This window comes from Otolemur garnettii, unplaced genomic scaffold (genome assembly GCF_000181295.1).
Source record: "Otolemur garnettii isolate 467f Iridium unplaced genomic scaffold, OtoGar3 scaffold00171, whole genome shotgun sequence".
Classification (NCBI taxonomy): domain Eukaryota; kingdom Metazoa; phylum Chordata; class Mammalia; order Primates; family Galagidae; genus Otolemur; species Otolemur garnettii.
In genome coordinates, this window is record NW_003852566.1 from 2,835,874 (window position 1) to 2,849,670 (window position 13,797).

Below are 13,797 nucleotides of genomic sequence, written 5' to 3' on the forward strand. Positions count from 1 at the left end.
AAGGAGGTCCTGGGTAACACAGAAAACGATCCCCAGTGACTCTAGGGAAGGAGGTCCTGGGTAACACAGAAAACGATCCCCAGTGACTCTAGGGATGACTCTAGGGAACTTGGGAAGATTTTTAGGGCAAAAGTTGAATAGGAAGCAGATTCTCACTCCATATAAAGAGCTTTGCAATAGCAGAACTATCTGAAAGTAAAGGAAGCTGGCATGTGAAGTGATCCAGCCATCAGAGGGACGCAAGGAGGAGTACCTGGAACTCCTCCTGCCCTAGAGAGAAGAAGGATGGAGACGGGGGCAAGCAATGGACAGACATTCTTTCCTGCCTCCTCAAATGCACAGAGAAGTTTTACATAATGCAAAACATTCCTTTCAATTTTGGGTTTATGGAAATCAGATATTTACAGACATTTTATTAGGGTGCAAGCCCTCAAGGTCTAGGAATATGGTATGATAAAAAGTGTGTGGCAACACAATTTGGGGACAGGTACAAAGTTTCCTCAAACAGCCACCTGTGTGCTCTATACCATTTTGCATCAGATCTAATGAGACTTCCTATGGAATGGACTCCCAAGTCCTGGCACCAGCTCATTATTCAGGCAATGCCCCAAGGAGAAGGGAAGACGCAGCTTGTACTGCAGACGCAAGGGCTCCTGCCATAAGCGCTTCTCTTCAGTGTGGAATGCAGTGACGCCCCCATTATGAAACCAGATCTGCCCTCTCCCCACTGTAGAGGCACCCTCCTTTTCCTTTGCAATCCAAAATCCTTCACGCTACCTTTATCTCCTTTTGGATGGCAGCTGCCTTAATGCTAAATGCACAGATAGGGTATTTGTTACGGAAGACTAAATGCAGTTGTGGCTAAAACCTCATTCAGCAGAGAATCACAGTTCACAACCTGGGCTTCGTCTGCTCACTCATGCAGTATGGAGCCCCTGCTATGAATCACTAGTGTGCCAGAATGCCCCTGAGATGCTGAGGAGAGTCAGACATTGTCCCAGTTCCCCAGGTATTCATGGCCAAGTGGAGCAGATGGACATGAGAGAGCAAAGTGCTCGCAGTTCCCAGCCCCAGAAGGAAGGGGCCTCCACAGAGAATGGGCATAGCTGCTGCAAAGGCAGAAAGAGGGCCAGAGAGGGTGAGCCTGGTCCAGGAGAATGTTCTAGATGCCTGGGGCAAGACCCAGGGCAAGCCCCAGGGACGGAGTGTGGAGCTTCAACCTCATATGTCCAGATATTTCCTCCTTTTAGCTTCTTGCTCTTATTTTCTAGACCAGCTTCTCTATGAAGCATCTCAGACCCCACTGAAGCCACCAACATCAATTTACAGTTGTCTTTTCTCTGGGCAAGATTACGATTTGGTCATTACATCTTTCTAGAGCAATGGTTCTCTACTGTGTTCATGACATACCTTCAAACAGTATAAAACTTTTCAGAAGGGATTAAAGGCCCAGATTAACACAAAGTAAGTCTGCCACCATTACCACGCCATCCTACAGCAGTGTCACTGTCTCTTTCATGGGACCTACAGGCTGCTAACCCCAGACTTGCTCTTCAGCACCATGGCGCTGTCCATGCCCCAACTGTTCTCTTACATGTTCAGAGGATAAAATCTTTTTATGGTCCCTTTCCAGGCTACAAACTTCCTTTTTTTTAATTTTTCACAGCAAATTAGGCTCTATTCAACATTGCTCTACTTTTTTTTTTTTTTTGGGGAGACAGAGTCTTACTATATCACCCTTGGTAGAGTGCTGTGGTGTCACAGCTAAGCTCCTGGGCTTAAGCGATTCTCTTGCCTCAGCCTCCTGAGTAGCTTGGACTACAAGTGCCCTACACAACGCCCAGCTATTTTTGGTTGTGGTTGTCATTGTTGTTGGTGGGACTAGGCTGGGTTCAAAGCCACTAGCTCCAGTGTATGTGGCTGGCACCCTGGCCGCTGAGCTACAGGTGCTGAGCCAACACTGTTCTACTTGTAAGAGCTCATGGATCCTCCTCAGAGATGTTGCTAGAGTAATTTGTAAACTTTGGTTGTAGGAAACAAACTTCAGATGCTGATGAAAACTTAGCAGCACATCTGCAGAGGATCTTTTCAGTACACTACTGTGCTCACAGTATGCGGGCTGAGAAGCACTAGTTGCTGAAATATCTCGCATTTTCCTATATTCTACCAATGCCTCTGTACATGGGTCCCTAACTTCTATCTCTAGCTGTTGCCTTTCACCCCTGTTTCAATCTATTTCCAGTTGCCCAATGAGACACCTCTTTTGAGCATGTTCACAACTCCATTCAACTTAAAAACCAATGCTGGGTCCTGCTCGCCTCATCATCAGCTTCCACAGGTGTTTATCAGCATTTCTCATGTGTCAGAACTTTTGATATTTAATCCCCATATCTCCTCCAGAAAGACTGGCTTTGAGCACCCCACTGACCTCAGGTTTGCTTTGATTATGACTTGTTTTGACCACTACACAGGGCAGATATGAAATATGGCATAGTTGGTCAAAAGTTCTTAAAGAAAAGTCAGGTTGCTGCCAATCTCTTGTGCATTTCTGCTCCTTTAGCCTAGGTCTCAAAGTAAGGACGCACATGGAGCATGGAGCAGGTCCACTGTACATGGCTCACCTGGAGCCAAGGGCAAAGTTACTGGCCACCCACAGCTCTCATGTGCTATTCACAAAAACTAAGTGCATGTTGTTGAGACCTGGAGGTTATGTGCTACAAGGTAACACTGACTTCACACCATCCCCCATAATAATCACAGCAGCTCACCCACACTGCACTTACTATATGCAGACATTATTCCAAGCATCCTACATATATTAATTTAATGCTCAAGAGAAAAAAAATATGAAACATTATTATTCTCATTTTACGAATGTAAATTTGTAGAGAAGAGAAATAGAACGAGTAGGTGACTTGCCCAAATCACAGGGCTTGTTAAGTAACACAGGCAGGCTTCAAACCCAGACAGTCTGACATCAGAATCCACATTCTTCACACCATCCTCCTAGCTCAAGTACCGTCCCGTTGCCCACAGAAGAAAGTCATGTGTCCTGTAACTTGGAACTGAATTATCTAATCCAACTCCTTCACTGTGAAGAAAAGGAATCTGAGGGCCAGGGAGGAGAAGTGACTTGATCAAACAACCCATTAGTATCTGAGCCACATTTAGAACTCACATCATTTCCACCACTTTGAATGCATCCTGCCTAACTTTCAAAGCCTTGTAGAATCCTCCCTCCACAGCCCTACCCACTCAAATTTATTTCCCATTCCTTGCCCTCTGATTTAAAGCTGAGTGTGATACTTGACACTCTCTTTTCACCAAACTCTTTCCCCAGCCCAGGACCCTCCTTGCTATCCCACCCATCTTGCATGCTCTTCCCTTCTCTCCGAGCTTGGGTCATCTTCCCAAGCTCACTGCTTCTGCTGATGATGAGTCCTATATTCCCTGAATTCCTCTGACCTGTGCTCTGCTCCACAGTTTACCCTGTAGCCTTTCTTCAGTTGTCTCAGGCATATGTGCTTTGTCACTTAGGTGGCAAGATCACTGAGTTCAGGGATCGTCATGTGTGCATATGTGTGTGTGTGTTCTGTGTATTCAGTCTTAGCCAAGTTCATAGTTATGGCACTATCTGATTTTTTTTTAAGAATTCAAAATTAAGCAAAATAATTTTTTCCCTAAGAATATGGCCCACTTCATCCTCTCTAATCATGGCCTTGATATCATTGAGGCTGTCTGCTTCTCTGCCTCAGAGGACAGAAGCCCAGCATCACTGTCAGATGTCCAGCTGCAGCCACTCCAGTCTTATCATCATTCCCAGGTTTGTCCTCTGTCCTCCCTCGGTCCTCAGTCCTGGGGTCGGACTTCCATCTGACTTCACTGCATGCATAACAAATCACTGTAGGCATCTCAAATCATTTGTACAAAAAGGCAGGGAATAAACTGAATATCTGTAGATAAAGTGAATTCCACTTTTGGGGAGAAGTATAGCAGGCCTTGCATATTTGCATATTAGAGTAACTAATTCAGCCTGGTATCTTCATTTAATCTTTATTCTCTGATTAGCTTTACTCTTTGATTAAACACATGCACTCAAACACACACACACACTGGTTTTCCTAACAGGAAGACCAGCCATCTACCTTCCTCCTTTGAATCTGAGCTCTCTATCTTCCACAGGCCAGTACAAGATCATTTACAAGCCACTAACTCTGTTTCATCTTTGGTTAACAGGGAGATGTGTCTAGGCTGCCTTCCTCACAGCTCTGTTCTGAGAACTGAGAGGTAATGGTAATCACCTTGGATGACAGGACTAGAGCAAACACACAGGATCAATATTCATGAAGTCTTACTTTTAATAATCATAATTTATATAACCATTGTGGTGGACACTCTTGATATTCCCCGACAACTAGACAGACCTCCCCCTTTGGTGGCTCTATTCAGAGCCATGAGCTTCTTCTGCAGTGCCATGAAGCCATGTGCCTTTGTCTGCTCAGAGCCACGCCCAGGATGTCCTACTCACTTAGCCGCTGCAGTGGGCACAAGCAGTAGCTTCAGCTAAGTTAATCCCCAGTGGTGCCATTCATGAAGATTAAAACACACACACATGAAAGAGAGCTTTATAAATATTTTAAACAAGCCTTGAGGAAACAGAAGCTAAGTGTTTCTGCTTTTCCTCTTCCTTCTCTATCAGGCGACTCTTGAATCTCAAGGAAAGGGTTGAGATGGAGAGAAGAGGGAAAGACATTGCTGCCACAATCAACTTAGGTAAAACATCTAGTTCAGCTGGCCTCCCCGCCTCTGTCCACCCTGCCAGGCTCCCTTCCCCACCCTACTTCTCCTGTCTCTGTCTCTGAAATCATTGGCAAAGCAGGGACCTTTGTCCCTATTAAGCAGAGGGACAGCTGAGGCTCAGAGGGGCACAGAGTGACCCAACATTCAGCAGGTGGGGACCTGGGGCTGCAGCTGAGAATTGTGCCTGCTACCCCTGTGCTTCTTCCCATGAACCACTTCTTGATCCCTTTGCTTTCTTTTTATTTTTGGTCAGGATCTCACCCTGCCATCCAGGCTACAGTGCAGTGGCATCATCACAAACAGCTCAAAGGCTCCTCCTATCTCAGCCTCCCAAGCAGCTGGGACTACAGGTGCACACCACCACACTTTCCTAATATTAAAATTCTCTGTAGAGTCAGGCATCTTGCTCTTCTTCAGGCTAGTCTCAATCTCTTCAGCTCAAGCCTCCCAAAATGCTAAGATAACAAGCAGAAGTCACCATGTCTGGCCCTTGATTTTTTTCAAACTTCCAGGTCTCTCCACAGGCTACAAACACCATGGCTGTCAAAAACATCTTAACCATCTGCAGGATTTGCTCTATCTGCACACAGACACTGCCCTCGGAAGCAGAGGGTGAGCATGCACCATACTGACCTTCCTTCAATTTCTCCAACATGCCAACTCCTTTGCCTCTGGGCCTCAACAGCCCACGGAAAGAACCCCACCTTCCTCCCTGTCCCCTCAGCTCCATCCCGAGGTCTAGTCTTAGTGTCCTTGCTGGGGTCTCCTCTAGCCCCTGGACTTCCCTTATGATTCTTGCTGCGCTTTATTGCCATTTCAGCGAAAGTGTCAGTCTTTTTTTTTTTTTGAGACAGAGCCTCAAGCTGTCCCCCTGGGTAGAGTGCCGTGGCATTACAGCTCACAGCAACCTCCAACTCCTGGGCTCAAGCGAGTCTCCTGCCTCCGCCTCCCAAGTAGCTAGGACTACAGGCACCCGCCACAACGCCCGGCTATTTTTTGGTTGCAGCCGTCATTGTTGTTTGGTGGGTCCAGGCTGGGGATTCAAACCCGCCACCTTAGGTGTACGTGGCTGGCACCTTAGCTGGTAGAGCTATAGGCGCCGAGCTGAAAGTGTCAGTCTTGGCTGAGCTCTGGGAGAACAAGGAACAAGGACAAGCCCACCCACATCCTTCCTATTGTGGGGGCTGGCCATTAGCAACAACATATCAAAAAACTGCTTTGGACTAGGTGAAGGCACAGTTTGCAAAGCCACAATATCCACCTATTTGGGTTTGGTACCTGTCACAACAGATGCATTATTAGTAAAAGGTCATCAGGAAGATGCAGAGTCCTACAAAGAAGCCCCAGACAAGCTAACCTTTCTGCTTTGTTGCTTTTTCCTTTAAACTGAAAATCTTCCTGGCTGGGATGGGTGTTGTGTGCCAAATGAACACAAATCCCTCAAGAGCCTCTTTCACAGTAGATAAGCATCATTTTCAGAAACTCTCCTCCTCATGCTTATTGTAACCACCTCTGAGGCTACAAGAACAATCCCTTCGATTTTCCTTTACCCACAAGTAGACTAATTGCTTCATGAAGAACTGAAGCAGCCAGATCAGCCAGCCGTTCAGGAGCCCTTACTCCGCGCCTAGTGCACACTGGACACTTGGCCACAGTCTTCTAGGATGTTCAGGAGTCCTACGAAGCAGCCCACTTTGGTTATCAGGGCACTGAGATTCAAACTGGACCCCAAAGGGTCAAGGCCAGAAGGCAGAGTAATTACTCAGGCTCAGCAGACTGAGACTATCCAACTCCCAGGGCACCGTCCCCCAGACCTGCCTCAAAGACCATCTTATTAAGATGCCACCCTGATGACTCAGGTCCTGAGAGAGGCAGAGACCACACCCATCACTGGCCTCAGTTCCCTTGGGGGGCAAAGCTAGAGGTCTCAAAGCAGGGATCTGTTCAGACTAACATGGCCCTATTTCTTCCCACACTGCCCACCATGGGGCAACCATAGGTCTTTCATTGATTCTTTGCCAACAATGGTGTTTACCAATTGGCCACCTACACCTCTGTGTCCCAGAAGACAGAACTTAGGGAGAGCAGAGAGGTGGTCCAGACTCTCAGGGTTCACACCTCTGGATGAGAACTCCGTAGAGGCTGCTGGCAAGAGCTGAAGCTGGCTTGGGTGTGATTTTCTAAATCAAGACTCAACCCAGACTTGGGCAAATGCAGGGCAGTCCTCACCTGAGCTCCTGGACCATATGTCACCCTCAGAGCTTCACATAGAGAATGCCTCCTTCCAAGGAGTGTTATCAGGATTCAGTAAGGCAAGAACTGCAAACCAGCCGGCAGGCCACTGGGCAGGACAATGGAAAATGCCAGCCCCTGCACCCTACCTCAGGCTGCCCTCTGGTAGGTACCCAGGGCTGTCCCTGAGCCTGAGTTCTGCAAACATGAGGAGGAGGTTGCCTCTCCAGTCCTCCCTGGAACCTCAGGAGTCTCCATGAAGAATTTTGGGTGCCCAGAAGCCTGCCTCATGGCACCGCACCCTAGGCCCACAGACCTGAGGTTTGTATCCTTCTGGAATGCTCTGGCTCCACGTGATACCAGGCAAGGCTCAGGGTGGGGGAGCTAGTCCTGTATGTTCTCAACTCCCCACCTCCCAGACAAAGTAAAGACCAGGGTTCCTTTGTTTCCGGCCACACCCAGGACACAGCCTTACTGCTCAGCCTCAGCCACCATCCTCATCCTTCAGCAGCCCAACAGCGACACTGTTAACCCTTGAGGGGTCGCAGCCGCCAGTGTGGCCCCATAAGGTTATTTTTAGCTGCGGTGAGGGAGGAAGCCGAGCTTCCATCATGGCGTTGTCCCTGGGTCCGGACTTGCACTCCATCAGCATGGGCGGGCCTGGAGAGTGGTGCTTGGTCTTTTTTCCTTCCTTTGGCGGGGAAGGTCCAGGCTGCATAGTGCAAGCGGAGGACTGAGCCCGGACCGCGCGCGGGAAGCTCAGCTCACCCTCCCCCGGCAGGCGCAGTGGCGAAGGAGGGGGTTCGGACCCCCGTGCCCCTCCCTCTTTTGTTCAGCTCGGCATCCTCAGAGTCCACGCCATCCTCCAGCACATCCCGTGGGGGGAGGGGGCTACAAGCCCGCGGGGAGAGGGACTCCAGGCTCCAGCCCCGCCCCTCCATGCCGGGCTCCCCCACCATTGTCCCCAGAGGCTGGGGGGAGGAGGACCGAAAAGCCGAGACCAGCCCCGCCCCACCCGCGGCGACGCAGGAAGCCCTGGGGGCCGCACCCGCGGTCACCCAGCGGATCTGGACCCAGACAGCAACCACCCCCAGCCCACAAAGAAGGCCAGTGGGGCGGGGACCAGGGCAGGGGCCGCTTACCGTGATGTGTGGAATGCTCTTCTTACCCTGGTAAGACATGGCCCCCTCTGGCGCCCTCGGCCCGGCCGGTGGACCAGCGGGGCTGTCTGACTCTCTCTCGGCGTCCACTCCCCGCGGGCGTGGTGACAAAGGCCCGGGAGGGCTGGTGAGAGTCGGAAGCTCGGCGCCCGCGGCTGCCCACGCGTGGCTGCCCCAGCTGCTTGGCCCGCCCGCCGCCGCCGCCGCTCCGGCTGCCAGCACCGCCCGGCTCGCCGAGGAGGGCGGGAGAAGGAGGGAGAGGCGAGGGCGGGAGGAGGGGGCTGCAGACACACAGCTCCTCCCGGCGGCGCGGAGCGGAGCCGGATTCGCCCCTTTTGACTCGAACCAGGAAGCGCTTCCCTTGCGATCCCACCCCGCCCCCGCCCGCACCGCCCAGCCCGCCGACCCCCGCCCCGCGCGCGCCCTCGGCTGGGCACAGTCGCGCTCTCGCGTTGGGGAGACGTGGGTCGGCTGGTTCTTTCCAAAGGCCTGGACCCGCTTCGGATGCGCAGGCATAGCCCGCAGGCAGCGCCACAGGTGTGCGGCACCGCATCTGGGCGCCTCCCGGAACATCTGCGCAGGGCTAAGGCGCATGGGCCGTCTGCCCAGGGCTGCTTAAGCGGCCAAGAGCTTTCTCGGCCCTCTAGGATGCGCCCAGTGGCGCTCCCCCCCTGGCTCCCGTTCCACAGCTTGTCCACCCCCCAGCCTCTCCCTGAATGGACCAAGCTCTCGTCCATTTCGACTCCAAGCCTTTATTCACGCTATAAGCGCTCCCTGAATAGCCTACTCCAGACAAAAGGTTACTCATTCTTCCAGACCCATCTCCAATGCTTTCTCCTTCATAAAGCCTCACCCTGCCACCATTCCACTCCTATCCACGGGCCTTCCCTGAGCGTGTCTAAAGAGGAGCCTCCTTGCCAGGGGAGGGAAGCAGCAGGGACAGAAGACAGATCAACAGCAGACTTGCTCTACTCTGGGCAGCCACTCCCTCCCCACATGGAAGCCTGGCATTGGGCCCCCCAGGTCACCCTACAGACTTGCCTACTGGACAGCAAGTGCTTGAAGGGCAGATCATTGGCACCAATGTTTCCACAGCCTCTGGGGATGGGTGAGAGGTCGGAAGGAGAAAGAAGACACTTCTGCTTCCCAGCGGAGTGGACCCAGCCCGAGGGCCCATGATTCAGATGTTGCCCTAGAGAGGGCTGGGCAGGAAGCTTGCATAACAGGAGAGGGGGAAAGATGGGAAAGGGAGGAAAGTAGGGAGCCCCAGCAGGACCCCTCAGCACTGGACAGGCTCCCCAGGTCACCAGGCATTAGCTTCTCTGCTCCGTTTCTGACCGTGAAAGCCACACCCACAACTCCTATAAAATGACCCATTTTTTCTACTTTCAGACTGCCAGCCAGAGGAAGGGTGGACTAGGCATGGAAAAACCCCTCCCAGAGTCCAGCTGTGGCCTAGAGCCCTGACCTCCACCATAGCAGAGGCCAGTCCCCTAGTTGTGGGGGCGGGGGGAGGCCTTAAAACGAAGGTGGAGTTGTGGGCTCTGGAGCAGTAGCTTATAATATTCCAGGAACACTGGGCTATCATTTCCCCATTTTACAGATGAAAAAATGAGGCTTACAGAGGTAAAGTGATGTATCCCAGGTATGAACTCCTTCACTGCGGCAGAGCAGCATCTGGAAGGCAGGCGCCAGCACGCCCAGTCTAGGAGGTCATTCCCCTATACTTATTCATTCAGCCCTGGCGCTAAGCTGGGTCCTAAATCCTTGTCAATGACCGGAAATTGCAGGTGGAGACCACTCCCCACACACACACACATTCCCTTCCTTAGAGTTATGTCCTAGGTTCCATACATCAGGGTGCTCCCGGGGGTCAGTCTGGAGATCTGGGCAGAAAGAGCTCCTGAGATGGGGCCAAGACCACGTGCATATCGGGGGAGGAGCACCCGCCTGCGACTGGCCAAACAGATCGCTGCTCCCAAGCAGATTTCACCAGTACAAAGCACGGCCGCGGCTCAGCTTCTGGCAGCGGCAAACGTTGCGCCTGCGCTGCGGAAACCCCTCCAACCTCCCAGGAAGGAGCCCTGTAGGCGGGGGAAGGGCCAGGGCACTGGTAGCAAAGCGGTAGAGCCGTGAGGCCTTCCCCGGAACCCGAGCCCGCTGTAACCTGAGCTCCGTGGCCTCTGGATCCGCAGAAAGTAAAACGCCCCCTCCAGGGAGACTGCCAGCCCATTCTCCGATACCCAAGAAGCCATGGAGAAAGGGCAAAGGGGACCACAGAGGGAGAGGAAGGCGAAGGGAAGAGGAGCGGGGGAAGTGAGGCGACCAGTATCCCCACGCGCCAAGGCGCGGCTGCGGGACCGCCTAGGCTGACCCCAGCGCTAATGCTGGCTTTGGTGACATCGACTGCAGGTCCAGCAGGAGCTGGACTTGGAACAGTTCTGGGCCGAACACAAAGCGCTCATTACTCTCCGACTCTCCACTGCGCCTTGAGGAAGGCTAGGAGAAGACGGCCATCTCACAGATGGAAAAGCTGAGGCTTCAGAGGCGAAGTGCTTTGGCTAGAACTGGGGTTCCCTGGTTCTGGCCCCAGTTTCTCAGCCCGCGCCCTGAAGCCTCCCGATCCAATCCAGCTCAGGAGTTTAGCTCCCAAGCGAAGTCTGATCACCAAGGAAGAGGGTGGGCAGGAGGGTCTAAAGAGGGGTGGAGGAAGGCGACTGGACTCTCCTTCCTCACTACCGTCTCCACCACGCAGGCCCGCGATGTAGGCACATAACCGAGGCGCTGCGTTCAGGACCACGGACAGCTCCCCAGCCACAGAAAGAGCCACCCTCAATGGGACCGGGCCTAAGAGATCTACAACTTCTACTACCGGTGCCCAGCTCCTCGTGCTCGAGGAAGTCCTCACAGATTTCTGTCTGGATCAAGCTCGGCCTCACTCCAGATCACATGCTGTCTCTTATAGCATTTTAACGGGGGGGAGGGGGGGAGGTTAATCAAAATTATAATGATAATAATAAATAAAAGCCAACAAATATTTATTGAATGCTCACTACCTACTAGCATTAACTTATTTAATTCTTACAGTGAATCTGTCCTTCAGTTCGGGGGATTTTTAGAGGGTGGAACCGGGTTGCAGAGCTGCAGACTCAGCACTCACCTGGGGCCCGGCATCCAGCAAGCTCAGGTGGCAAGCTCAGATACAGAGTTCAGGACCAAGCCGACAGCTCCCCGCCCTGCCCTCGGGTGTTTCCTTTGCCTTTGACCCTCTTCATCTATCCACAAGCTAAGCTGTCTATCCACTCATCTTCCCCTAGTTCCTTGGAGACTCCCAGCTCAGGGGAGAAGACATTCCCTCTCCCTAATGACCACCTCTTTCAGGAGCAAAATGACTCCTATGTCTGGAAAGCCAGAGACCCCAGTTCAAATCCCAGCTTTACCTCCAACTTGTTCTATGAAGTGGTCACAGTGGTGATGTGCTGCGGCAGGGGTACCCCCTTGGAGATGTCCAGGCTTCGGGTAGGGGTAGCGGTTCTAACTGCCGGACGATTTAAATCTTTAACCACATCCTTCCCCCGGAAACCATGGTGGGGGGAGCCTCAGGAAAAAGGTTCCTTCCACCTTGAAGCTGTGTGACCCCAGGCTACTCGCTGACTGCCCCCCCCCCGTGCCCCGTATATAGTAAGTGCCCTATATGATTACTGATAAGTAAGTGGATAGCTGAACGTACGAATAGGAACGGGGCTCTGGGTCTTTTCACAAAACAGAATGAGGAGCCCTAGGTTGTCCCAGATGTCCCTTAGCGTTTTAAGGGTCCATGAGGCTTTAGCCAACTTACTTTCCCTCTCAGAACCTCGCTCTCCCTTCCTGCAAAAGAGGAGCCAAGACCTGACCTCAGAGGTCCCTTCGGAGTCTCAGGGACTGTCGGCCAACCCTGACCCAGTGGCTCAACCTCCCAGAACCTCCGGTACGATGGAGTGGGGGAGGGGCTCGTCCACACACCAGGACCCGGGCACTGCCCTCCGGCGGTCCCCGCCCAGGGCCCTCGAGGGCCCCGCCCCCCACGTCCTGCCAGCGCGCGCCCCGAGGGTACCTGGCCATTGTCCCGACGGAGTGGCAGGTCGCGGGGCGCAGGGCAGCGGATGTGCAGCGCCAGCGGCCGCTCGTCGCGCTCGCCTGGTGAGCTCACTGCCGAGCCCGAGGGTTCGCTCACGTCGCTAGCCGTGTCCTCGCTGCCGCCCGGTCCCGGCAGGCCGACCGCGTCGGGCCGGCCAGCACTGCGTGGCGTGCGCGCCGAGCCGCGGCGGCCCACGCTGTACGCGTCGAAGTCAATGGTCTTGTTCTCGTAGGCGCCCTCCACCGCGGCGAACATGCCGCCGTACTTCTGGCGCGGGGTCTGCGCCGCGCTGCCGGGCCGCGCCAAGTACACGGGCAGGTCGTCCTCCGTGTTCCACGCGCGCCGCCGGTCCGCCATCCCGGTCCAAGCCGGCCTCCCGCCCTCCCGCCCGCGGCCCTCGCCACCGCCGTGCGCCGCACTCCGCGCCTCGGTACGGGCCCGCGGCGGCCCCGGCGCGACTGCGGCCAGGGGAGGGGAGAGGCGGGGCAGGGCGCGCGCCGGGGCGGGGGCGGGGGCGGGGCTGGGCGGGGCCCGGGCGGAGCCTCGGGGAGGCTGCCTGTTAGCGCAATGGCCAGCTACAAAGGACTAGGAGGCGGGGACAGCGATGGGGCGGGGAGGCATGGTGACGTGCGGGAGCCGCAGCGCGAAGGCGTGCGGCAGAACCGCAGTGCCCTCGCGGCACCTCCACTTCCCGCCCCCAGGAGGAGCGCAGGGCTCTAGGAGAGAGAGCGGTGGGAGCTGTGTGCATGCACACTCACGGACACACACTCGGAAGGCACACAGGTTCATGCCCGCTCATCAGACAATTACACCAAGCACGTGAGAGATGCACAACCGTACATCAATTACACCCCTTTCTCCAGATACTGGCTCGTATACGCAGACCATAGACAATTTTGCACACACATACACATATACGCTTGTACACATGCGGGGTTCATTACACACCAGAATTCTCATTGTCACACAATCCCACACATACACCGCATCGCACCGAGACTAATCACACAACTGAGAGTCACACACGTTGGACACACGACTCATGCACTCCACACTAGTGTACCGAGCGCTCGCTATTTCCTGACGCTGTTGTAGACAGGGACAGGGTCGTGAACAAAATAGACCAAGTCCTTGCCCTCCGGAAGCTGAACTTCTTTGGAAGGGAGGAGACACGAAGAGCTCATATGATATACCCAGGGATGCTAAAAGCCAGGAAGGCCGGCCCAGCCGCAAAACAGGGACGAGCTAGTAGCACACCCCCACAGACACGCAAAAGAAATGCACCCTTCCACATGAACCAGTGACTCACACATGCACGCGATGCTCACTCCGGTAACACTGCATGACAAAGAAAATTTCACATGCGGGTTCCAAAAGCAACCCACCAGATAACTCCATACACGTGCACTCAGAAACCCCCGACAGCACGCCCACACACAAATCTACCCCAGAAATAAGGGAAGTTGGGAGCCTAAATAGAAACACTCC

At 53.7% G+C, this 13,797-nt stretch overlaps 1 protein-coding gene across 2 annotated transcripts in view; it reads right to left on the reverse strand.

The window, feature by feature from the left end:
- The window catches only part of CRMP1 (collapsin response mediator protein 1), a 100,477-nt gene extending 87,715 nt beyond the window's left edge, over positions 1–12,762 (reverse strand). The window contains exon 1 of one of the 2 annotated variants that reach the window (XM_003800192.2): positions 12,286–12,762. In XM_003800192.2, the coding sequence (XP_003800240.1) occupies positions 12,286–12,666 (381 nt within the window). In that variant the 5' untranslated portion in view covers positions 12,667–12,762. Of the gene's footprint in view, positions 1–8,174; positions 8,556–12,285 lie in introns of those variants that run through there. The other variant, XM_003800193.2, reaches the window with a different exon arrangement.
- Positions 12,763–13,797: the final 1,035 nt, after the last annotated feature.